We start from the raw sequence: 26,231 nt of genomic DNA, 5'->3' as shown, positions 1-26,231 counted from the left end.
GGCAGGGGGAGACAGAATCCCAAGCAGGGCTCTGTGCTGTCAGTTCAGAGCCTGACACGGGGCTTGAACCCACGAACCGTGACATCATGGCCTGAGTCGAGATCATGAGTCTGATGCTTAACCGACTGCGCCACCCTCGCGCCCCTAGAACTTTCCTTCAGAATACAGAGCGCTCATCGCTCGTGGTCCTCAGCTTTGAAACTTTTGCCTGGGTTCTGAGACAGGCAGCGCCCTGGTTTGTCGTCGGAAACCGATGCAGACGGTGAAAGAACGGGGCTGAAACACAATTAGTCTGTGTGTGGGGCGCGTATTGGGCGTTCCTCGCGTCTGGCTTCAGACGCTGACGTGTCTGCAAGCGGAGGATACACGGCGACCGACAGGTGCACACACACTCAGCACCTCCCTTTTTCCGCGTCGGCCTGCCACGTTTTTATGTCTCACCAGAACAGACATGAGTCGCGGGTCCTCCCCTCTCTCTCCCACCTCCATGTCCACAGCGCCTGCTCTGTGCCCCATCCCCAAAGGAAAGGACTCACCAGCCCCCGATGCACACACGCATGCACGCTCACACACAGGAGGGCACACACACGCGGGTGTGGGCACAGGTGCCGCGGGGCTGGAAGGACCACGGTGGGTCCCTGCGGGGCCAGCTCCGTTTCCTTGCTCTTTCCCTTCCTTCAACGCTTCTGCTCAGGGCTCGGTGCCACAGGAAAACAACTCCCATCTGACGCCTTTTCCTCCGGAAAATAAGCAAGGCAGCGTATCTAATTATCACTAGGTTGTTTCCTTTCCCAAAGAGAGAACCAAGCAGGTAACACAGCCTGCCGAGAGCAATCCAAGCGCCTCCTTTGCTAAGTCATTTTCGGTAGCTATTTCTTTCTCTGCCCCTTGGGTGTGCTGAACAGACCCACGGTCTCTCACACACAGCCTTTAAGGCCAAATGTGTTTCAGGCATCAGAAGTCTGCAGATTTGGGGAAGGTAATATAGTGCAAAGATATATGTAGTGCACCAGCTCCCGGGGTGTAGGACTGCACCCCATAATGAAACTCATTAACGTTTCTGTGGCCAAGACTGTGAACAGCCACCCAAAGCGTCATGAAGAGGGATCCTAATTTGCCTCGCCCCATTTCGGGTCAGGTGCCAGCAAATGAGAGAAAGAAGAAATAATAGTAACAAGTCCTCAGTCTGGGGACACTGGAATTGTAGATAAGGCCTCAGGAGTTGGTATTCCCAATGTTTTCGACTTGCTCCATAAAAATCGATCATTGCATCTTTGTTCCCCTTTTTGCTCATGTCTTCCTTTGTGCATGCGCTTGGTCTGACGTTGGAATTTTTCCCTTCTCCTTCCCCAATCTTACCATTCTTAAGTGCCTCAGGTATAACCGCCAAACTGATTTTTACTTTGGAGTCTTATAGCTGCAACGCCCTTTGGGCACAGAGAACATTCCGGCACGGAGGGAAGTGGCCTAGACTTGGACCGGAGGCTTCTCACAACAGGTTTCTGTCTCGCGCAGCTTTGCAGACACAACCTGAGCGACCTGCAAAAAAATATATAGGGCCTCCGGTGTTTGATGAGCTAACACTAAAAAGGATAGTTAGGTGCTCCAACTCCCTCGCCCCTCATTTATTGGTTAAATCAGTGAAGATTGTCAAACGGTTCCTAAGCAACCGATCTCACAAGACTCCACGCGAACTGCGTTCTGGTTGCAGGTGACTTTCCGAAGTAGCCCGGAGTTACAGCCGACTGTTTAGGCCAGGATCCGAAGTCTTCAAATCACAATCCCACAGAACGTGATCGGCTGCTTCCAACAGCAAATGCTGATTTGACGCCTCTCAGGTGGCCTCGGCCGTGGATCGTGTCTCCGGGTCTCATGCCATCCACTCAAGAGTTACTAACCTTTTTGTGCAACCAAATAAGCAGCCTCACTCGCAACCACCGAGAGGTGGAAACCGCCCGGTGTCTGCTGATGTGCGCAGGGGTGCGTGCATACGAGGGAACGTTATTCAGCCTAGAAAAAGGAAGTTCTGGGGCGCCAGGGTGGCTCAGTTGGTTGAGCGTCCAACTTCGGCTCAGGTCATGACCTCGCGGTCCGTGAGTTCGAGCCCCGAGTCAGGCTCTGGGCTGACAGCTCGGAGCCTGGAGCCTGCTTCGGATTCTGTGTCCCCCTCTCTCTCTGCCCCTCCCCCACTCATGCTCTGTCTCTCTCTGTCTCAGAAATAAGTAAACATTTAAAAAAAAATTTTTTTTAAAAAAAGGAAGTTCTGACACATTCTACAACATGAATGAACCTTCAGGACATGATGCTAAATGAAATAAACCAGTCACAAAATGACGAATACCGTAGCATGCCTCTTACTTGAGGTCTCCAAAGCACTCAAATCCCCAGAGACAGGAAGTCCGAAGGCAGGTGGCTGCCAGGGGCTGGGGGTAGGGGCGGGAGGCGCGGTGGTTTCACGCGGACAGAGAGTTGCAGCTTTTCAAGGTGAGAAAGTTCTGGAGATGTGTTGCATACCAATGAGAATTTACTTAACGCTTGTGAGCTACACACTTAGAAAGGGTGAAGATGGTAAAACTTACGTTACGTGTGTCTTACCACAAGTAAAAATAAAAAGTAAAAAAGAGTTACTGACTAAAAAAAAAAAAAAGGAAGAACTTGAGGACATTGCGCTAAATAAACCGGACACAGAAGGACCAATACTGCACGATTGCACTCGTCTGAGGGATTTCTGTTTGGGAAGATGAAGGGGTTCTGGAGGTGGATGGTGTATGGCTGCCCAATAAAGCGAATGTATAGGACGCACACTTAAAAATAGATAAAATGGTACAGTTTAGATTCTGTATGTCTACCATGATAAAAAAAAAATCATTTCTTCTTTTCTAAGTTGATTTCCCTATTTTGAGAGAGCCAGAGGGCAGGGGAGGGAGGAAGGGGGAGAGAGGGAGAGAGAGAATCCCAAGCAGGCTCCCCTAAATCAGCGCAGAGCCCGACGTGAGGCTCGATCCCACGAAGCACGAGACCGCGACCTGAGCCGCAGTCAAGAGTTGAACGTTCCACCAACTGAGCCACCCAGCTCCCCCAAGAATTTCTAACACTAACAAAGACAACTCCTGTTTGGCAGGAATGCATTCTGCTTCCAGGGCGGACCTGAGCCCCACACGACAGAACATACCTAAAATTAGAAAGCAAGAGGGAAAAAAAAAAAAAAAAAAAAAGGAACCGAGTGCCTCCACGAAGAAAACCTTCAAAACGATCTTGTCCAGTTTGTTTTTGGGTGTAAACATTTTGCACTCACAGCAGCGATGACTCTGAAAAGGGAACAGCAAGTGAATCTCAGCCTCGGGAAAACTAGGACACAGTTATCATTTATAGAAACAGGTGCAACTGATTTCCTTTGTGATTTTTTTTTCTCAACTCTCTTCAGGATAAATAAAAGCAGACACCGTGTCAAATGGACCAGGGAACGTGGGTCACTGCTGCTGAACTGCTAAATTCCATGAAGATCAAATCTACCTCAAATGTCGGTGCACCCTGGCCTCTTGGCCCCGTGGATGCTGCTGGTTCTGGCGTCTGCAGCCCCTCTGTGGCCAGACGGAAGTGATGCTTCACAAGGCGCCTGATTATTCCTCGGTTGGATCTCTGCTGAGTCAGAGTCAATTGTCTACCCTTCTCACCTTTTCTAGCACCGGTCTCAATCTTGGCCACACAGAATCAGCCGGGAGACTTATTAAAGCCAAATGCCCCGTCCTCCAGGCTGAGACCCACAGTTGAGTCGACTATTTTAAAGTAACTCTGTCGGGGCACCTGGGTGGCTCAGTCGGTTAAGCATCTGACTTCCGCTTAGGTCCTGATCTCACAGTTCATTGGGTTTGAGCCCTGCATTGGGCTCCCTGCTGTCAGTGTAGAGCCTGCTTTGGATCCTCTGCGCCTCCCCAGCTCCTTTTCTCTCTCGCTCAAAAGAAATAAATGAATCTTAAAAAATTAATCCTTCATATGATGTCTGCAAGAGTAATAAAACTATATAGGTTTTCTCCTTAAAAATACATCCTCTAGGGCGACCTGGGTGGCTCAGTCAGTCAAGTGTCCGACTCTTGATATCGGCTCAGGTCATGATCTCACTGTTGGTGAGTTCGAGCCCCGCGTGAGGCTCTGCACTGACAGAACCCTTGGGATTCTGTCTCCCTCTCTCTCTGTCCCTCCCTGCTTGCTATCTCTCTTAAAATAAATAGAAATAAACTTATATATATGTATATGTATATGTATATATGTTATATAATATGTATATATATGTTACATAATATAACATGTTATATTATATATATCCATATATATATCCATATGTATATATATATATCCATATGTGTATATATATATATATCCATATGTGTATATATATATATATATATATATCCTCTGTTTTCTGTCCTCTCTTATGCTCTTTCCTTGTATAATCCCGCCAATAATCCCGTGAGAAACTCATATCCCACTCCCACTTCTCAAAATGATCAGTGGAATTATAAACTAATAATTGGCTTTCAGTGAGCATATATTTTTAAGCATCTAATATTCTGGACCCTGGAGACACATTGGGAAACAAGACGACTTGCCAGACCCCTGGGAGCTCACCTTCTAGAGGAGGCATTTGGCCCGAACATTCAACCTTCCAGCTGGAAAGAGGGCCGGCTGCCAGCCTCTTGGGGGGCTGTCTCACCACGCGACGGCCTGCAGCCAGTGACTGGTCTCTGATGAGTAGAATGCAAAAGCCTGGTCTCCTTGCCTCAATTTGGAGCCATCCAGAGCCATCCAGAGCTCCCATGGCATTGGCAGAGGCTTCTGGTGCCCCTGAACTTCAGCTCCCCCTCTGCCCAGGACTGCATTCCTTGTCCCCACCCTTGGATGCGTTGAACGTGACAAATGTCCGGCATGTAAACCCTCATCTTAGACAGTTGCCCCAAGTCTGGGATGGATACTAGGGTGTTAGTAGTGAAGACGGGCGAGGTGGAGTGGTTAAAGAGGTCTGTGGGCAGTAGAGCTATGGATCAAATGCGAGCTCCAAGGAAAAGAGGAATTGGGGGTGCCTCCTGGGGGTGGGGCCTGAGGGGGTGACGCCAATGCTATTTTCTGAGCTTCAGGTGGGGAGCGACACTGGCCACAGAAATTCTGGTGTGTTCCAAAATAAGGGCTTCCAACTCTGGTTTGTAAATTATTAAATACTCCCCTAATCCTAGCTGTTCGTTTTTCATGTTCTAAGTAGTTTAGGTGCATTAGCTACCTTAACTCATTAATTTTCACAGAAGCCCTTACAGGGTAGGTTTTATTTTCCTGTTCCTGAGAGCCCCCCTCCCCCACCTACCCCCATTCCACCTCTCACCATTCTCTTCCTCCAGCTCGAAAGCTGCACTGGCTTTCTCCACTTCTTTGCCTGCACCAAACACTCTGTGACCTCAGCAACCTCAGGCCCTTGGTATGTGCTGTCCTCCACTTGGAGTGCTCTTCCCCTGGCCCCCACATTTACCTCTCTGAATGTAAATGGCTGTCACCTTCTTCAGGGATGGCCGCAAAAGTCGCTTCTTCAATGTGGTTTCTCCTGTCTTCCCAGTGTTAATAGGTTGCGGGTCTCCTGGTCTCAAAGAACTACCTTAAATATTTACTATCTTGATATGTCTTAAAATATTTTTATTAAGTCTTTTATTCTTTTATTGAGTGACTATGATATTTAATATTTCGATGTTATTAACATTTCTGTGGTATTTAATATTTCTATTTATAACATTGCTTTGATGGTTCTCCACAATTACAATTAAATGACTATTTGTGCAATGAATCTCCTTGTATACTTTGAGTTCCATCAATGCGGGCACTGCTTTGTTCTGTTGTCACTCCTAGCACAATGCCTGGCACATAGTCGACTCTCGAGAAATATTTGCCGCATGAATGATGAAAACATTGAAGCTCAGTGAGGTTACAGAACTTCCCAAGGTTATAAGTCAATGTGTTGTAGAGCTGAGATGTGAGCCCACATACGTTTGACTCCAAAGGTCAAAACACATCATAATTTGCTGACTGAAGTTGGGTAGGCTGCCCCATCTAATTGGTCAGTAACATCCGGCTTAAGCCAGTGTGCACCAGAGCTCAAGAACGGGGCCCCAGGGGATGCCTGGCTGGCTCAGTCAACAGTGCGTTCAACTCTTGATCTCAGGGTCATGAGTGTGAGCCCCACATTGGGTGTATGTACTACAGAAATTTGAAAACAAAATGGAAGCAATAAACAAAATGTGGTGTGCACATGTAAGAATGCTTCCCCAAAACTAGACTAAAGCATGGGCTCCTGTAACACCCAGGCTTCACTGGGACCTTTCCAGAACAGCAGCAGCAGGGAAATAGTAATTTTCCCTCCACCCACCCAGGCAATTCTTTTTTTTTTTTTTTAAGTGGGCTCGGGGCTTGAACTCATGACACTGAGATTAAGAGTTGCATTCTCTACCAGCTGAGCCAGCCAGGAGCCCCAGTCAAGACAATTCTAAGACAGACTCAAGTGGACATGTGTGCTCAACATGATGCTAAGAAATGGGACTGGGAAGGGATGGGGCAGGGGGACAGGAGGCTATGAAAGTGTATATAGTCAACTGGAATCCTCAGAGACTGAGATGGGATGGTTCTAATAGATGATCATTCCTAACTGAGGAAATACTCGCTAGAAAACCTCTTGCATGTCAACCCTCACAATAAATCTTTTTAAGATGGGTTAGTCCATTTTCCTGCAAAAGGAAATATGATTTGCTAAGCAAAATCTAATTGTTTAGTAATGACAGAATCTTGTGGGGACCCGAGGTGACCGTTCTGACGACCTAGTGCTTTAACGGTGAAGTGGAGAAAGTCAGGTACCCAGCAGAGAACACTCCGGATCAGTGAGCTTAGGACAAATCCAGCTGGTGAGCAGGAGCAGGGCGATTAATCCGTGGGGGCCTGTTGTGCCTTCATCTGAAAAATGGTGGCAATGGACCCCATCAGTGTTTGTCACATTATTTTGACCACACCCCACAGTTGAGTTAATTGCTACTCCAAGAGTACACATATATACGTATATTTATATAGAATTGATGTAAAAGTTTTATATAAAAAAAATTACTCTTTTGTATGCACTTTTTTTCGTATTTTATTTTCTAAGAAATTTTGCTCGCTGATTTCATAATCCGCTAATGGATTGCAAGGGCAGTTTGAAAACCCCCGTCCCCACCCCCACTCCAGATTTGTTGATTCTCAGCAAAGAACTGGCTGAGTAAGGGTAAACCTTTAACATACGCGTGCAGGATTTATTTGTTTCAAAAACTAAGTGTCATGTTATCTTTGTCATTTGACTCATTCTTCAAAAAACTCAGTAAAACCTCCCACTTTCTGACTGAGAGAAAATTCTAGAATGGTGGTCATTCTGGTTCATTAAGGTTAACTTAACCCCCCTCCCCCAAGGTACCATAAGATTTACCTCAAGGGCAATGAGGGGTGGGCACTCAGTGGTACATAATCAAAGTCAAAGGCGTGGGCAGCGAAGAGAGAATACAGAGAGGATTGAGGGAATGAACCCTTTCCTCAGCTCTGGGTCACCTCTTCTGTGACTTAATGAAGTTGAAGTGGTGGCTGCCATGGTTCCTTCCACTCGCAAATTTCTATGAGGAAATTGCTGTCTCTACAACCCTTAGGTCTGAAATCCCCGAGACCTGGCATCATCAAGGGTCTGGAGCCCCATGGGTGTCAGCAGAGCAAGGTGAGAATGTTCTGTTCGTCCGGTGAGAGCTCCTGACCTCTTTACACCCACCCTGGACAATGAACCTTCCTGTCAGTGCAGCGCGACCAGAAACGTGGATGGCTCAGTGACTGGGCTGAACCACAGAAAGCCAGCAGAGACCTTGTCTTTGAGACCTTCGAGCAAGTGTATGATATGAAAATCTGCTAGCTGACTGTCCTTATCTCTGGGGGGCCTAAGCAAGCTTCAGCAGTGTTGGGGTTGAAAAGCGAGACCCACGGCCCGGTTCACACCACGGGGTGTCAGCCGTGCCTGTCACCTCCCCCAACCTGGAAAGGCACGGCTCCTTCATGGATTGGAAAATTAAAACTCACAGAAAAGGAAGAGGCCTAGGTTACCCTGGAGTTAGGGTCCCAGTCCAATCCTTTAGTACTTACTCCTTGGGCCTGAGTGGAAGGACACTCTCAGGAATGACAACACTGAGCATTTCATGAGCTCCTTTTTATTCTGGCCGGGCCCTGCTCCAAGAGTTTCACGTGCTTTAATTTAATCTCAAAATACAACCCCCCATGAAGCTGGTGTCATTTTTACCCCTGTTTCCAAGCCGAGTAGACGAAGGGTGGCAATTGTGGCCAGGTACCCCCTGGCCCCGGGGGTACTTTCAGAGTCCAGATTAGGGAGCACGGAGCTGTATATTATTGAACGAGCCCAAGACGGCCTTTTCCTGAACTCCTCTGAGTCACGGATAAATACGTTAGAGAAGGAAATGAATTCAATTGAGCTAATTCAAATTTCATGCCATTTAATTTTAATAGGAAGAATATCAGCCCCCAAATAACACTGTTAAATAGTCGGAGTATGAATACGTGCAATTCGATGTGGGACTGAAGATATTGTTTTCTCCCTCCACCCGAAATGTCTTTGGTGGCCCGTGGGTCCTCCTGGACCTCACCCTGCTCGCCCAGCAACGATCATGACCGACTACGTGCACTCTGCCAGCCCTACAGCACCATTTCCAACTAAATGCAAGAACATTCCAAGGGGTTTCCTGGCTTAGAAAGTTTGCGAAACTCTGGATAAAACTCAAAGAAATGTTTCTTTATGGAAGATTTCTTACAGCCTCAATATGCTACCAAGTGTTGCGATATTCCTAGAAGGACACGCAGCATTCAGCTTTTCTGTCTCAGTTTGGGTTTCCCAGGAAGCAGACTCTGAGACAAAGATTTAGTATAAGTAATGCATTTTGGGTATATGCCCAGGAAATACTGGTAAGGGTAGAGAAGTGAGGCAGGAAAGAAAGAGAAACCAGGCAATACTCAGATTTAAATTAAAAAAAAAGTTTATTTTTGAGAGAGAGAGAGAGAGAGAGAGAGTGGGAGCCAGGGAGGGGCAGAAACAGAGGGGGACAGAGGATCTGAAGCGAGCTCCTTGCATTCAGCAGAGAGCCTGCCTGGCACGGGGCTCAAACTCATGAACCGTGAGATCGTGACCTGAGCCGAAGTCGGATGCTTAACCGACTGAGCCACCCAGGGGCCCCAGTAAGCTGGTTTTTAAAAGCACATTACCTTGGGGCGCCTGGGTGACTCAGTCAGTTGAGTATCTGACTTCGGCTCAGGTCACGATCTCGTGGTTCGTGAGCTCAAGGCCCGTGTCAGGTTCTGTGCTGACATCTCAGAGCCTAGAACTTTGCTTCAGATTCTGTGTCTCCCTCTCTCTCTGCCCCTCCCCCCCTTGTGCTCTGTCTCTGTCTCTCTTTCTCTCAAAAATAAATAAACATTAAAAAAATTTTTTACATCACATTACCTGTCATGGACTGAATAAATTCATAATGCAAAATTCGTAATTTGAAGGCCCAGCTCCTCAGCGTGGCTGAATCTGGAGAAAGAGCCTTTGTAGTGCAGTCAAGGTTAAATGAGGTCATAAGGGTGGGGCCTTGGTCCAATAGGATTAGTGCCCTTTTAAGAAGAGACACGGAGAGCTCGCTGGCTCTTTCCACTTGCACACATGCCCCAAAGAGAGGCCGTGCGAGGACAGCCATCTGCGACCCACAAAGAGGATTCTCACCAGAAACCAAACTTAGCCAGAACCTTACACTTGGACTTGCAGCCTCCAGAACTGCGAGAAAATAAACTTCTGTTTCAGCTGTCCGGTCTGTGGCATGTCGCTGTGACAGCCCCAGCTGACGAAGGCCATCCCACCGCCAGTGACTGGAGCTTAGACCTTCCAAGAGTCAGAGAAAAACGTGCACCAGGGACATGGTTCACCCACTGGGAAACGAGCCGCACAGCTTGACTTTGAAGGCTCCAAATGAGAATAGGACCCAGGGCAAGCTGTCCAAGCTGGAGCCCCTGGCATCCCTGAAACTGAGTGGGCAACACAACCACGGCCATTTGCCCGTCATCCCAGCTGTGGTGGCTCCTTCAGTGTGAGAAGAGTATGGTGATTAGTCCAGGTCCCCGAGATCCAAGAGGGTGGGAGCCGGGGTACGGATACCCTGGTCCCCATCGGTCACGGGCACATGGCTGCTCCAAGGGCATATGCTTCCTGGCACTTCCCATCTGCAGTGCAGGTGGCACCAGAGGAAGTCCTCAGCGAAGAGATGTAGGTGCTGGTTGGTTGGGAGTTAGCTAGTGTGCCCTGAGGGGCAAGGGGACCGTCCAGGCCCCCACAGCACCTGGTATCCTTTCCAAGCATGTAATAGCATCTGTGGAATTATGTTCCTTGACACGGTGTGGAAGGCGGTGCCCCAGACCAATTTCGAGCCCTCCAGAAAAACCTGACTTCCTGTCAGAATCTGTCCATCTGCTCAGACTCCTCTGCATGGGCCCCCATAGCAAAGTGCCACAGATTGGGTGGCTGAAGCAACGGAAACTTATTGTCTCACCATCCTGAAGGCTGGAGGTCCGAGGTCCAGGTGGTCAGCAGGGCTGGATCCCTCTGAGACCTCTCTCCTTGGCTCGTAGATGGTTGTCTTCTCCCTGTCTTCACCTGGGCTCCCCCCTTTCTGTGTGTTCTGGGCTCTAACCTCCTCTTCGTTTAGGAGGCCAGGCAGACTGGATTCGGGCCACCCACATGACGTCCCTTTGACTTAGTCATCTCGGCAAAGACCCTGTCTCCAAAGGCAGCCCCATTCTGGAAGCACTGGAGGTCAGGGCAGCAACAGATGGCTTTTGGAGGGACACAGTCCTGGCCAGAGCACCACCTGCCATCGGCATCGAGGCAGGTCACTTGAACAAGATCTGCGTGTCAGAAAGAACATCCCACTCTGACAGAGAGTTTTCCTCGGTCAGCTGAGGCCCACCCAACGTTGCCGAGGGAGAGGCTCACTTGGTCATTAGTCACTTGACGTCCCCAATACATTGGGAAGACGTGCCCCACAGTGAGATGCAGGGTCTCAGCCCAACCTTGCAACGTCCAATCTCCCTAACTTCCCGTCTCAATTCCACGACCCAGTCATCAGAAAGAAGGCCCTCCTCTGCACCAGGCCATATTCTAGGCACTGGAGCTACAACAAGGAACCAAACGGAGTGGGTAGCGTTGCAGGGAGGACACAGATAAACAACAAGGGAGAGAAATGAAACTCCGGGCGCACCAGCGGTGATCAGGGCTAAGGAGAGAAATAAAGCGGGAGGAGGGTCATTGGGTGTTGGGGGTGTGCGGTGCGGACAGGGTGGCTGAAGCCTCACTGAAACATGACATTCGAGGGAAGACCTGGGGAGGCAGGGGCCAGTCACGGGGCATCAGGAGGAGCCTGGTGCTGTGGGAAGGACAGTGGCAGGAGGGCTGGGTGGTTGGGGACAGCAGAAGGACTTGGCTTCCCTCTGGGTGAGCTGGGACCACACTGAGGGCTTTGGTGAGGACAAACACGACCTCACTGACGTGCATCAAGAACAGGCTGCATGAGAATGAGAGCACGTGTAGGAAACCAGCTGGGAAACCCTTGGGATAATCCAGGTGAGGAATGACCGTCATTTGCATCAGGGTGACAGCAGCGGAGGAGGAGGTAAGAAGTGGCATTTTTTTTCCTTTCACGATTTTTACTTGATGAATATTTGATGCATTGTTTGCATTCATCTCTTACGATGTTTCTTTATTCGCTTGTTTTTTAAATAGACTATCTTGTAGAGCGATCTTAGGTTAACAGCAAAATCGAGCAGGAAGTACAGAAAGGTTCCGTATGCCTCCTCCCCCACACACACAGAGCCTCTCCATTATCAACATCCCTCACCAGACAGTGCCTTTGTTACCATCGATGAACTGGTACGGACCGGTCGTTATCACCCGAAGTCCATAATATACCTTAGAATTCGCTCTTGGTGTTGTACCTTGTATAGGTTTTGACAAGTGTATAATGGGCTATCCACCATGACAGCACCATAAAGCGTAGTTTCGCTGCCCTAAAAATCCTCTGAGCTCAACCTACTTATCCCTCCCTCCCCGCGGTACCTGGCGACGACTGATCTTTCTATTTCCCTCCAAGTTTTGCCTTTTCCTGAATGTCATGTGGTTGCGTGTAGCCTTTTCACACTGGCTTCTTTCACTTGGTGATATGCATTTAGGTCTCCTTGATGTCTTTTTGCGACTCAAGAGTGTTTTGGGCGTGGGGCTTTTTTAGAGCTGGATAATATTCCAGTGTCTGGAGGTGCCCGACCCAGTTTATTTATCCATTCACCTCCTGGAGGACATCTTGGCTGCTTCTGAGTTTCGACACTTAGCGATTCTGGATGTATGTGGGGGGTGGAGTCCACAGGATGTCCTGAGAGTTTGGATGGTCTGTGGGCGATGACTCCAAGGACGATGGCTAGGCCCTTGGCCAGTGCGACTGAGAGAATGGGAGCCACCTGGATCCCCACTCACACAGGGCACGGGGAGATGACGCACTGACAATGGTTACAGCAGTGATCACAACTATTGTGTATTGTGCCGGGCTGGGATAAGCGGACTGGGTGCTTCATCCTGTGTCACACCAGCCCTAGGAGGTGGATGCTGTTACCCGTCTCATTTTACAAATAGGTAAAGGGTTTATTTGCTCAAGGCCACACAGGTCTGCTCATACTTGGCACCCGAGACAGTAAATATTTATCCTGTGATAGCTTTTGACAGGAACGTATCAATCTGGTTAAGGGAAAGTTCCCCAGACCAGGGTAAATTCGCAGAGAAATTAATGTCACTATGTAGGCCTTCAGGGGAAGCCTGGCCATTTCCCCAATGACAACATACAACATTGCGGCCCTGACTGAGTATTTTCTAATTCCCATAAAGCGTAGAGCTCATGGCACAGGGTGAGGGGTCCATAAACGCGGGCTGTGAGTCTGGAGAGGCCGAGAATGTTCCTGAGCACCTAAAAGAAAACTGTGGATAATTGGAAACTGTGTACATTTTCTCTGTTGATGTGACAGAAAGTATTAAATGTCTTCTAGGATTCCTTTGAGTAGCTATAAGATCATCACGTCCATCAGTGGAGAGGCATCCTCTGACTAGTCTGGGCTGCAACAGTTTCCATCCATCTTGAACATGAGTGTTCTAGAAAAGTCAGGAAAATGCAGTGAGGTCTTCATAGAACCAGATGTATTTCATTTAAAGCACTCTCCTTTTGCATGACATACATCCATGTGTGAGTGTGCACACACATGCATGCTAAAAATGCCATATAAAATAATAATAAAGGTCAGGGCGCCTGGGTGGCTCAGTCGGTTGAGCGTCCGACTTCGGTTCAGGTCACGATCTCACGGCTCGTGGGTTCGAGCCCCGCGTCGGGCTCTGTGCCGACAGCTCGGAGCCCGGAGCCTGTTTCAGATTCTCTCTCTCTGCCCCTCCCCTGCTCACGCTCTCTCTCTCTCTGTCTCAAAAATAAATAAACATTAAAAAAAATTAAAAGAATAATAAAGGTAATTTGAAGTTGGCTTGCTTAAATGAACTTATTTGACAAAATAAAAGCTTGGAAACCCCATGTCGGTCTCTCCATTTGGTTGTTGCTGTTGCTGCCGCTGGCGGAGTTTACCAACCCAAGAAATCCAAATTTCTGGGGGCCCCTGCTCTCACATGAGCGATATAAACTCAGTTGACCGTAAAGCGATCAGAGATGTGAGCCTCCAGGGAGAACGATCAAGAGCTAGGACAGCTCAGCTTCGGGACTGAGCAGAGCGTGCATTAACTGCCCACCGCACGTTACCCGCAGCAGGTACGCATCATGCACAGAGCTAGTAATTCTCCTTCCCTGTTAACCAAGACCACTGCCAAAGCTCTTCTCGTCACACAGCGTCACACCTTGTGCACACACCCTGCGGGAGTCTGGCTGTGCATTTACCGTCCCCAACCTGTTTCTGTCGAGGAGGGGAAGACACAGTGCGTTCTACACGAGCCTAGGGCAGCGCACGGGGCCGGCACCCTAGGCGGTTACTCCTTCTCGCCCCCTCTCCTTCTCTCATTTCATTCCCCAGCACTTTATTTTTTTTATTTTTTATCAAAAAAAATTTTTTTTAATGTTTATTTATTTTTGAGAGAGGGAGTGGGGAGAGCCAGAGAGAGAAGGAGACGCAGAATTCGAGGCAGCCTCCAGGCTCCGAGCTGTCAGCACAGAGCCCGACGGGGGGCTCGACCCTCACGGGATCATGACCTGAGACGAAGTCGGACGCTTAACTGAGCCACCCAGGCGCCCCATTTATCCACCAGCACTTTAAACCAGCATTTCAAGAACCACAGGAGGGGGGACATGTCCAACAATCACGTTTTGGCTAAAATTTATTGATTATAATCGTCCGCCTGGGCGTCCTGACATATTAGAGAAGAATTGGAAGAAAAGTAGCACATCATCCAAACACACAGTTTTCCTCCTTCCAGCTAGCCCCAGAGCATCCTTCCCTTTCCTCGTTTAAAGTAAGAAGGCACAACCAGGAGGCGTGTGCCACAATTCTAAAACCACATCAGCAGGGAAGGCTGTATCTTTGCTCACCGTGCACATTTCCTCCCAACCTCGCAGAGACATCCATCAGATACGATGAAATGTAGGTCACAACGAAAGAGAGAGATCGAGAACGCGTGATTCATGTTGCACCAAGTGATAGATCCCCGAGGAAGGCTTCTTTGCAGAGAGGGTATGTGTTGTCAAGCTGGCCTGCAAAGACGTTGAATTCTTCATCTCAAATACAAAGCATTTAGGTTGTGTGAACAGTGCTCGCTCCTTAGTGGCTCAAAGAATCAACAGCAAGCCTTGCTTCTCGCCTTGCGTTTCTTGCACAAACGCAGCAGGGGGGCCACGGCCCAAGAAGCTAACTGTCCAGGCTCTCTGCCCAGGGGAGCATGGCACACTCGAGCCAGCAGCCTGCTACAGTTCACAGCTACGATGCCCAGCTCGGGATGGTGGGGGGGGGGGTCCTTGTTACAAAGCCGGGCGAGAGCGATCGCTCTTGTTTACAAGCTGAATGAAGGTCCAGGTGAATGCTTCCTCTTTATACCCAAGCAGTGGCGGCCCGGGCCGTCGCTGGCTTGATGGCGAAAAGTTAGACGTGCGCCGAGCATCCTCTGGTGATGTGGGGAGTCCCCAGAGAGGTGCCTCAGGCTTGGCTTCCTTCGCATCACCTGCCCATCTACCTCGGGAGGAAACGCTGGCCCTGCCCATCAGGGGGCGGCCCTGGGATGGGCACAGTGCCCGGCTTCTGCCACTCTATGCTTCTGATGGAGTGCGGACTCGAGGTGCAGTCTCCGCCCCCCCCACCCCCACCCCGTGGCCAATGCCCGCGCCCACGTTACTAAGGGAAAGAAGCTAGCTCAGAAAGGTTCCGTACAGTATGACTCCAACCACATGACATTCTGGAAAAGGCAAACCATACAGTGGTGAACAGGGATTGGGGGTGGGGAGGGAGGGACAGGTGCAGCAAAGGCAGTTTCGGGAGGGGGGAACTGCTCTGTATGACCCTATGATGATGGAGACACGGCATTATAAATTTGCCAAAACCCGCAGAACGTACAACACTATGCGTGAACACTAATGGAAACTATGGACTTTAGTTAGTAATTGTGTGTATCAGCAAAAAAAAAACCCCATCAATGTATTCGGGAGGCAAGAAATCACAAGTGGGTCCCTAGAACTGTATTCCTTTCAGAGGCTCCAGGGAGAATCCATTTCATTGCCCTTTCCAGCTCCCAGGCTGCCTACACCCCTTGGCTCCTGGCCCCGCTTCCTCTGTCTTCAATCCTTGGAAAAGACCTTTGGGTTAGACTTAGGGCTCCCCTGCCTAATCCAGAGAAATCTGCCCATCCGGAGATGCGTAATTACATCTGCGTCACAAAATCCATTTCGCCGTATAAGGTAATACTCCCAGGTTCCAGGGATTAAGGCGAGGATATCTTTGGGGGCCGTTCATCATTCAGCTACCACCGGGACAGAGACAGCAGGAGGCGGTGCAGGAAAGGTATTTTTCCGTGCAGTAATGACAATAAAATACAGTAAAATCTTGGATTGCAAGTAACGTGCTCTGCGAGAGTTCCACAAGATGAGCAAACATTTGTAATGAACTTTAACTTGATAAATGTCACATGATCACAACTGGGCCAAAGGTTCTTGAGATTCACTTTGATATACAAGTGCTTTGGATTACAAGCATGTGCCCAGAGCAAACTATGCTTGCAAACCAAGGTTTTACTGTAATTCCTCAAGTTACTCTGGGGAAAACAAAAAACAAAAAACAAAAAACAAAAAACACTCCAGCGAATGCATTAAAAATATGTATCAACACGGGACACCTGGGTGGCTCAGCAGGTCAGTGTCTGACTCCGGCTCATGTCATGATCTCACGGTTCGTGGGTTCGAGCCCCACATCAGGCTCTGTGCCGACAGCTCAGAGCCTGGAGCCTGCTTCGGATTCTGTGTCTCCCTCTCTTTCTGCCCCTCCCCAGCTGACACTCTGTCTCTCTCTCTCTTTCTCAAAAATAAATAAACATTAAAAAAAATGTATAACAACAAAAAAAAGTTCCCAATGTCTCTCTTTCTGGAATTGAGAGTATGGGTAATTTTACTTTTTAATTTTAGTCACAGGCAGCAAGATTTCTGTAATGAATATGTATTGTTTTAGAATCAGAAAAAGACTTTTTAAATTTTTTTTAAGTAATACATTTTTGAAAACACAAAAATTTGTACAGAAGGCAATGTTAGCACAGACAACAGAATTCTTTCTCACACAGAATCTCAGCCCGAATGTTGTCTTTGTGTGATGCGTCCTTCCTTTCTCTATCTCCTGATAGTCCCATGAAATAGGTTCCTTCTCCATTAAAATGAGAAGGGTAGAGGGCCTTGGAAAGGGAAAAAGAGGGATGTGTTATGATTTGTCATAGGCCCTTCACTGCCTTTAAAGAGAAGTCAGGGTTGGTTTCAATGGAGGATTAAATATTAAAATGTAAATGTAAAACGATGTAGCCTTAGGAGTATACCTGATAGAAATACAAACATATGCGCATTAAATGACATGTTCTAGGATGTTCATTATGGCTTTCTTCACAATAGCCGAAACGAGACAATCACCCAACGTGCTCAAGATCCGTAGGAGAATGTATTAGAAAACAAGTGGCATATTATGCAATAGAACACTACACAGCGATGAAAAAGAGTGCGCTACTGCTCCATGCAACGAGTCAGTAAATCTCATGGAAATAATGTCGACTGAAAGGAGCCAGGCACAGCACAATACAGAATGTAGGATTCCATTTCTGTAAAGCTCAAAAACAGGCAGATCCAATCGACGGGGTGAGAATTGAGAAGAGTGGTTTTCTTTTCCTAGTGGGGGTACCAACTGGCGTTGGGCCAGAGGACAGCTGGGGCGCTGTCCCAGATGGCTAGAGAGGACGTTGGCATATCCACTGGGCATCTCTGCATCAAACCGTGTGCTTGGGAAATACGCGCTTTCTGTATGTAGGTCACCCAGCCAAAAAAAAAAAAAAAATGGACTGTAAAATAAAAAAGAATAAAAACGAAATGTTAATTTGGAGTCGCGTTTTATTCTCAGGTGTGATACGACCCTTGGCTAGGCAGCGCGAAGCGTGGCTAATAATCAGTGCACCAATTAATCAAACATACAGAAATTGACTCGCAGTCATTAACATGGGCAGCAAAGAAGCTGATTAGTCGCATTGTAACGTAGGCACCGTGCCCTCCCCACAGTACTGGCTCGGTTTACGACTTGCTCCCGCCAATAATAATCCCGCTGTGGGGACGGCCCCACGGTCTACAAAGTCAATGACGAGGAAGGGCCAGGAAATGTAGGTACGGGGCTGAAGTTAGCCAAGATGCTGTGTGTGATTAACACGGGCACAGTCTTTCTCACACTAAACAGTACTTGTTCGTATAGGTTGTGAAAGTGCCAGGCTGTGCTTCAGGCTCACCGTTTCTTGCCAGTGCTATACAGAGAGGTGACCAAAACGGTAAGCGATGAAAAGGCAAGAAATGTCACATCCGGAAGGCATCCGCTCCAGTGTCCTGTAACGAGTGGTGAATGAATTGACGAGGCAGCCTTGCAGACTGCAGCTCTACGACCCACGTCACTGAGGGCCACGCAAAACCTCCCGATCAGCCCACCGGATTCCGAGCTGCAGAGGCCATCTGTCGTCCCAGCTCACTTTTCTTGTGGGGAAATGCCCATTCGGCAAAGTACACGTGGAAACCCCACTGCAGGACTCTATGCGTGATCCGGGCCTTGCCACCTAATTCATCCCATCCCGTCAGCCCTGGGTTGGTGCAGGGTTGGGCACACACCAGGCGGGGCCAGCGCTCTCCATGGGAACCCCTCGCCCCAGCTCGGAAGATGGTCTCAGCATATAAGCGGGGCGGTGGGGGTGGGGGTGGGGGGTGGGGAGGGCTGCCTGGGGCCGTTTTCATGGCCGCATGAGAGATGCTTGTCTGGGGAAAGTCAGTTTGAGGTGGCCAAACACAGAGAAACAAAGACAAGGAATAAGCCAGAGACAGGGACTGACGGCGAGCCTTGGCACACAGAATTCTGTTCCCGCAGCTTCTGCTTTTCCAAGAGCCACTCCAGAATCTTTCCCAGCCGTGTCAGACAACAATTTCCATTTGTAACTCAGTTACTTTGAATTGGATTTCGGCCCTTTGGCAACAAAAGTCCTAACAAATGCACAAATAAACCTAGAATTGGGAGGAAAGTTTAAAGTCTTCTTGGTGTTACAAGCGATCGCTCGAGGGGCGGGGGGCAGGGGGGGGAAGCGAGCAGAACTGGGAAGGCACAGCTAATCTTGGCAATCTGGAGGAGGTGCCCACATCGCCGTAGCCCCCGGGGAACTGCCCTTTAGCCGTATCCAGCCCCGTGTGCGTTCCTTCAGTTTCTTCCTTGAATTCAAGATCTCGCTGTGGGGAAACACACCCACCTCATTACCTTTTCTCTTCCCAACCCTTCTTCTCCCCCGCCCCCCACGACTCCCAAACACACTAAAGAGGGAATGAATGCCACTCCTGTCTGCTCTGTAGGGCAGGGACTGTCTCCGTGTGATCGACCAGAACAGTGTGTGGCCAGCCCTGTGCGTCAGCCTTCCCCGAACTGCGGTGTGGATGCGAGGCTCCCAAGTTGTGGCAGATAGTTTGAACCGCACCGTGCTGCAACTGTTGTGGATGCTTAAGCAGCTGGTTATCAACCCTTGATTCTAAAAGCGCGTTGATTCATCGCATAGAAATTGACAGGAAACTATACATCCCTTCATTACAGCATTTGCTGCCCGACGTTATTGTTCCTTTTTATGTGTCTGTCACCAGCACGAGATACATGCCTGTGAGTAGGGAGATCACATCTTAGTGAATCTGCGCCCAGCAATTAGCATGGCTCTTGGCAAGTACAGGTGTCTGATGCCTCCCCACCAGGTACCAGCAGTTCTTTTTTTTTTTTTAATGTTTATTTATTTTTTTAGAGAGGGAGATTGGGGACACAAGCAGGGTGGGGGGGCAGAGAAAGGAGAGAGAAAATCCCAAGCAGGCTCCACGCTGTCAGCACAGAGCCCAGTCCAGGGGCTCGGTCCTACGAACCGTGAGATCGCCACCTGAGCCGAAACCAAGAGTCGGATGCTTAACCGACTGAGCCACCCAGGTGCCCCAGGAGTTCTACAAACTCCATAGAACCTTGTTTTTCCAAGGGGAGTACGTGGACCAGGAACATTGGGATCTCCGGGACAGAGGATTGCAAACGAAGAATCTGGGCCCCACCGCAGAACTGCTGATTTGTAGCTGAGAACCGGCACGTAGGGAGAGACAGGGTGATCTTGCAGAGGCCAGAGCTCATGGATGGGGGAAAGGGAGGAAAAGGGAGAAGGGGAAGTCAAGGGCAGGTGAATCTGCAGGGCTGGGGTAAGAAATGAGAGTGAGCACCGGAGAGAGGCAGGATGGCCAGAGGATGATGCCCCTGGAGGAAGGAGTTGTAGGGTCCCATGCTCTGCGGACTATCTCTGTTCACACAGGACCCTTACCGTGCGGTGGAGAAAGGCAGTCAGGAAACCTTCACTGTTGAAAAAAATAATAATAATAAATAAAAAACAAACAAACAAAAACAGAATATCCAGCCTTGTTTTCTCCCATCTTTAAGCTGGGAGTTCACTTTTAACTTTAAGATCTACTAGGCGCTCTAGGTTTTGCAGCCAGAGGAGACATGAGCTCATAAGAGCAGACGGCTATCGGGTTCTTAATCTTAGAACCTACCGATGTGTTGAAATGAAAAAAATAAATTAACACTGCCACTCCAGGACCCAGATGAATGGGTTTCAGCCAGCATCTGCAGGAAGCTTCTGCAGGAATTCAGTAGACGATTTCTATTTGAAAACAGCTCAAGGAGCACTTCATAAGTGCGATTTGATGAGAATGATGATTCACAGAACAGCACCTTACATGCGGTTAAGCCAATGTGCCCCGGGGAACAGTCATAATGCACCAGGTCTAACACACACCTGAGGAAAGTAACCCTTTGGGGATCCGGATGCAGTGTGGTCAACGGCTACTCTAAACTAGCTGGCCAATCACGTTGCTGCTTGAAGGATCAGCCTCCCTAACCTGCTCACCGTGGATCCCAAACGCTACTCCTGAATACCACCCTAAGCCATCCTTTGGGCCATGAACGTGGCAGTTTAGGCAAAGGCTTGGAGAAGCAGGCCAGGGAGTCTGCGACTCCCCGGGGAGACCTCAGGAACGGAATAAATAGGTCACCGGGCTCCCGGGCAATGCTCCTTTGCCCGTCACCCGGTGCAAGCCCCAGACGGCCAGCTGGGGTGGGGTGCGGGGGCAGCGGGCCGGGAAGGCGAGCGTGCAAGTCGCGGCCTCCAGGTCCTCTCCTTCCCAGAGGGGGTCGGGGCGGGGTGGGGGGGGGGGTGCTGCAGCCGCGCGCGCTCCGCCGTCGCCTGCAGGTGCGCGCCGAGCCTTGGGGGCGCGCGCCGGGCTCCCGGGGCTCCCGCGGGCGGGCGGCGGGGCGCGCACCGGCGGGCGCGGGCGCAGGGGCGGGGGCGCGCGCGCGGGGAGCGTGTGGGCCGGGCGGGCGCGCGGCGGGAGAGCCGGGCACGCGAGCCGAGCCCGCCTCTCACCTGCCGCCCGCAGCTCACCTGGCGCGGAGCGCACGCCCCGCGCGCCCCCCCACCCCACACCCGCCCACTCCCGGGCGCGGCCACCGCCCCTCGCCGCCGCGGGCCCCGCCGCGGGCATGCGACAGGAGTAGCCCGCGCGCTTCGGAAGCACCGGAGGAGCCCCTTCGGCCTGGTCGCGCCAAGGTGACCCCCTCGATGACCCCCCGCCCCCGTGGGCCGCCTGTCCCGGCGCCCTGCCCGTCCCCGCGCGTCCTCCGCCCGTCCCCGCCTCCGGGGGAGGGGGGGAGCGGCGGCAGGTGCATGGGCGTGTGTCTGTCTGTCTGTGTCCACACTCCCATTGCACACACCTGCCTTTTGTGACCCTGGCCCGACTGCCCCGTGCGCACGGGGGGCGGCTGGGACCCCTCTTTGTTCTGGCTTGGGGAGGGGGGTGAGTGTGTGCACGCGCGCGAGGGTTTTTTTTTTTTGTTTTTTTTTTTTTTGGTTTTGGTTTGATTTTTTTGGAGCGGGGAGGGGGAGTTCGATGGAAATAGGCGATTGAAATGTTCCATCGAGGATGGCGGCCCCCGGCTCGCGACCTGTGGCTGCGGCGCGGCCGCCCCGGCAGCAGCCCAGACGTGGCACGGGGGTTCGGTTCCAGCATGCAGGATGTGGTTTTCGGCTGTGCGTTGCCCGCACTTTAGCAACCGGTCCGCCGCGGCTCCGTGGGTGCCTGCCTCGCTCACGCTCGTGTTTCCAAGTCCGATCTTGTGTCGTCCCCAGCGCCCAGCGGCATCTGTGGTCGCGGGTCCTCAGCCGGCGAGACTTTGCCCTTTGTTTTGTTCCGTGACCCTTTCGAGTTGGTGAAGCCTGTGGCATTTGATGGCGGTGTCTGAGCAGGGGCTGGCTTTCTGTCTGTGTGTGTTTTGCATGATCTTGGATTGTCGCCCTGCTGTGTCTCCACATTAAAAAGCCTGTCTTTTCGTTGAAGAGGACGGGGGTTAAAATGAATGAAGACCTGAAGGTCAATTTAAGCGGGCTGCCTCGGGATTATTTAGATGCTGGCGCTGCGGAGAACGTCTCGGCTGCCGTCTCCTCCCAGGTTCCTGTTGTCGAGCCGGAGCCAGAGCTGGTTGTCAACCCTTGGGACATTGTCTTGTGTACCTCAGGAACCCTCATCTCCTGTGAAAATGCCATTGTGGTCCTTATCATCTTCCATAACCCCAGCCTGCGAGCACCCATGTTCCTGCTCATAGGCAGCCTGGCTCTGGCAGACTTACTGGCCGGCGTGGGACTCATCGTCAATTTTGTTTTTGCCTACCTGCTTCAGTCAGAAGCCACCAAGCTGGTCACAATCGGGCTCATTGTCGCCTCTTTCTCTGCCTCTGTCTGCAGCTTGCTGGCTATCACTGTTGACCGCTACCTTTCCCTGTATTACGCGCTGACGTACCACTCGGAGAGGACGGTCACGTTCACCTATGTCATGCTCGTCATGCTCTGGGGGGCCTCCATCTGCCTGGGACTGCTGCCCGTCCTGGGCTGGAACTGCCTCCGAGACGAGTCCACCTGCAGCGTGGTCAGACCTCTCACCAAGAACAACGCGGCCATCCTCTCCGTCTCCTTCCTCTTCACGTTTGCGCTCATGCTTCAGCTCTACATCCAGATCTGCAAGATCGTGATGCGGCACGCCCATCAGATCGCCCTGCAGCATCACTTCCTGGCCACCTCCCACTACGTGACCACCCGGAAAGGCGTCTCCACCCTGGCCATCATTCTGGGGACCTTTGCTGCTTGCTGGATGCCTTTCACGCTCTACTCCTTGATCGCTGATTACACCTACCCCTCCATGTACACCTATGCCACCCTCCTGCCGGCCACCTACAACTCCATCATCAACCCTGTCATATATGCTTTCAGAAACCAAGAGATCCAGAAAGCCCTCTGTCTCATTTGCTGCGGCTGCATCCCGTCCAGTCTCTCCCAGAGAGCGCGGTCCCCCAGCGACGTGTAGCAGCCTCCCCCTTAGGGGACACACGGCGCACTAAATTCTGCATTTACCAAGCACTTTCACTGCCCGGCCCAGTGGTTGAGATGCTGTCCTTAACTCCTTTTGACCGGATTTTTCTCTCCAGCCGCAGGAGCACCCAGCATTTCTGAAGCATTCATTTAGATGAGTTAAGTGATCGAAGTGGAAATAATGTTGCCAGTGTCTTCGCCCTTTAAAAAATAAATAAATAAAATAAATGATTATTTTGTTTTGTTGAGAGGCAGGGATTTTTGTTTTCTGTTGTATTTGGAGGATTGGTAGCGGGTGGGAAAGAAAGTGTATGCTGTGGCCATGATGTTATCAAAAGTAAACTGGTCCTGGAGTGTTTACTTGGACTCTACAATAAAATTGAATTATTGCGATCAATGGAGGAGCAGTGACTTTTTCCAGATTTTTTTTTTTTTAACGTCAAGGTAGATTTTCAACGCTGCATGTATCTAACTGAAGATGATCTCTTTCGAGCCAATACAAATAGTTCACATGATTCTGTTTGGAAGAGACCCGGTTTTATTAACGTGAACTCAGTGATAAGTGACCAACACGGAAACCGTGTACCCATTCTTGTTCATTCTTTCTTTACTTGGAACAATTACTGTTCACAAGAATTACTTTGGTATTTCTGTAAATGTTGTGACTTTCTGCAAGGTTGCCTGTGTTAGCTAGACCACTAGTTTCAAATGTTGCCGTGTAAATCCAGAATCAAATGAGTCCGCTTTCAATATAGGTTTTCCATGTGTCTCTAAAACGAATTCTGAAAATTGTCTTGATTTGCATATGAAGTGGGATTGATTAGACCGGCCATTGTAGTTTCTTAAACCACAGTCTGATTGTTTTCAGGGAACAAAAGAAAAAATTTAGTAACATCTATTAAAAGTAGGTTACGTTTATTGGAGAATATTCTGAAAAATAAAGCAATGGGAAGCTGTCGCGAAATATGAAAACATCACGTTTCCTATCTCTCTATATCTAAGAATGTATTAATAGTTAGTCCTGATTGAGACGAATAGAATTAAATCTTGTAGATCAAATATTTCCGGTTCATACTGTCTGTGGTACAAAGTGCATTTGAAACAGGTGGTCTCCTATTTTAACGATTAAGTTGGCGAGTGTGTATAAACCACGCGTATCTGACGGTGATATCTGTAAGCTACCCTCTGTAAGTTCATCAGCGGAGTGACCATGTGGCTGTTCGTGAGAAGCTAACTTTGAATTCCTTTTCCTTCTTTTCACCAAAAAAACAACTTAAACGCAATAAAAACTGCATTGCCTGTTCCCAGAGAGCAAAGATTTTTGTCAAGAAATAACACAGAAGACTCGGTTTTAAGCACATTGCAAAATCGTTGTCTGAGCGCCATTTCCTTTAGTCAGACAGATGTTTTAGACACACATACCTTCCCTCCATTTGCCGTGGATTCGTAGTGGTGCCTGTACAATCGACGAAAGGTTTCGGGACGGGATGTCAACTAAGCCCATTCGGATGGCGGCAAGACCAGTATTTCAGGGTCCAAGGGGGAATCACTGGTAATAAATTCACCTCATCGGTTTGTCCCAAACGTTATGCCCGTGGTGGTCTCGGGGCCGTTCTGTCAGCCTGCATACTGATGTCCCTCTCGCCTTCGTATGTAGCACAAGGGTGAATCAATCCCATACTCGAATCTGGGTCTCCTCCCCTAGGTTACTTGCGGAAGCGGGAGAGTGAAATATTTCAGAAGTGGGATTTTTAATCCCTGTCACCATATGACCAATCTAATCAACGTGATGCCTTTAAAAAATTCCTTTTGAACGTTTGATGGAGTTGGTGGATGGGACGTGATGGGTCTGTTCATTTTTTAATGACGGAAAACTAGACAGCGTCCCTTTGTGAGAAATGACTAAGGTGAGTTGGTTTTGACATGTGCGGGCAAAGACTCATAATGAGGTTTAAAGCAATAAATGCTGCCTTTGTAGAAACGGTGGTCCACTTGGATATCTCTAATAGTAGGAATTTTAGCGATAATGACCGTGCTGTTTCTCTCTGCACGTTCTGTGCCAGGCTCCCCGCCGGATGCTGTACCTGCTTTGTTGCTGGATTCACTAAAATACACTTACAGGTAAGAAAATTAAGGTGAAGAGAAGCTAACCAATTTCTCTGAGGTCACAGAGCTCCAGGGTAGAGCCAGGTTTTTCCCAAAGCCAATGCCTGACCCCTTCCCTGCACCAGGCTGCCTGTGATCCCTCGCTGGGCATGAGAGCTGAGCGAAATGATTGAGGACATGTTACTGTCACTAAGTTTTACTTCTACAATTAAGACAAAGCCTCCTGTTTAAAGTTATAAGTGGTGTGGGGCGCCTGGATGGCTCCGTCGGTTGAGCGTCCGACTTCGGCTCAGGTCACGATCTCGTGGTTGATGAGTTCGAGCCTCGCGTCGGGCTCTGTGCGGACAGCTCGGAGCCTGGAGCCTGTTTCAGATTCTGTGTCTCCCTCTCTCTCTGCCCCTTCTCCACTCATGCTCTGTCTCTCTCTCTCCCTCTCTCTCTCTCCCTCTCTCTCTCCCCCTCCCCCACTCGCACTCTCTCCTCTCTCAAAATAAATGAATAAATTTAAAAAAATAAATAAAGTGAAAAACTAAACACTTTTGGGGTGGCTGGGTGGCTCAGTCAGTTAATCATACAACTCTTGGTTTCAGCTCAGGTCATGATCTCACAGTTCGTGAGTTTGAACCCCACATCAGGCTCTACGTTGGCAGTGTGGAGCCTGCTTGGGATTCCCTCTCTCTCTCCTTCTCTCTCTCTCCCCTTGCCCCTCTCTGTCTCTCTCTCTGTCTCTGTCTCTCTCTCTCTCTCTCTCTCTCTCTCTCTCTCACACACACACACTCTCTCAAATAAACTTGAAAAAAATAAACATTTTTAAATATATATACTTTATATA

The 26,231-nt window shown here is 49.6% G+C and overlaps 1 protein-coding gene and 1 pseudogene across 1 annotated transcript; one reads left to right on the top strand and one right to left on the bottom strand.

Annotated features, from left to right (window-relative positions):
- LOC106985517 (60S ribosomal protein L7-like 1) overlaps positions 1 to 21,416 on the bottom strand; it is a 125,673-nt pseudogene extending 104,257 nt beyond the window's left edge.
- Positions 21,362 to 25,631, top strand: GPR12 (G protein-coupled receptor 12). Its single transcript, XM_027064597.2, has 2 exons — positions 21,362 to 21,481; positions 22,269 to 25,631. The coding sequence occupies exon 2, from the start codon at positions 22,284 to 22,286 to the stop codon at positions 23,286 to 23,288; it is 1,005 nt and encodes a 334-aa protein (XP_026920398.1). The 5' UTR covers positions 21,362 to 21,481; positions 22,269 to 22,283; the 3' UTR covers positions 23,289 to 25,631.
- Positions 25,632 to 26,231: the final 600 nt, after the last annotated feature.

This window comes from Acinonyx jubatus, chromosome A1 (assembly GCF_027475565.1).
Source record: "Acinonyx jubatus isolate Ajub_Pintada_27869175 chromosome A1, VMU_Ajub_asm_v1.0, whole genome shotgun sequence".
NCBI classification, from domain to species: domain Eukaryota; kingdom Metazoa; phylum Chordata; class Mammalia; order Carnivora; family Felidae; genus Acinonyx; species Acinonyx jubatus.
The sequence above is the reverse complement of the archived record's forward strand: the minus strand, read 5'-3'. Positions and strand labels throughout refer to the sequence as shown.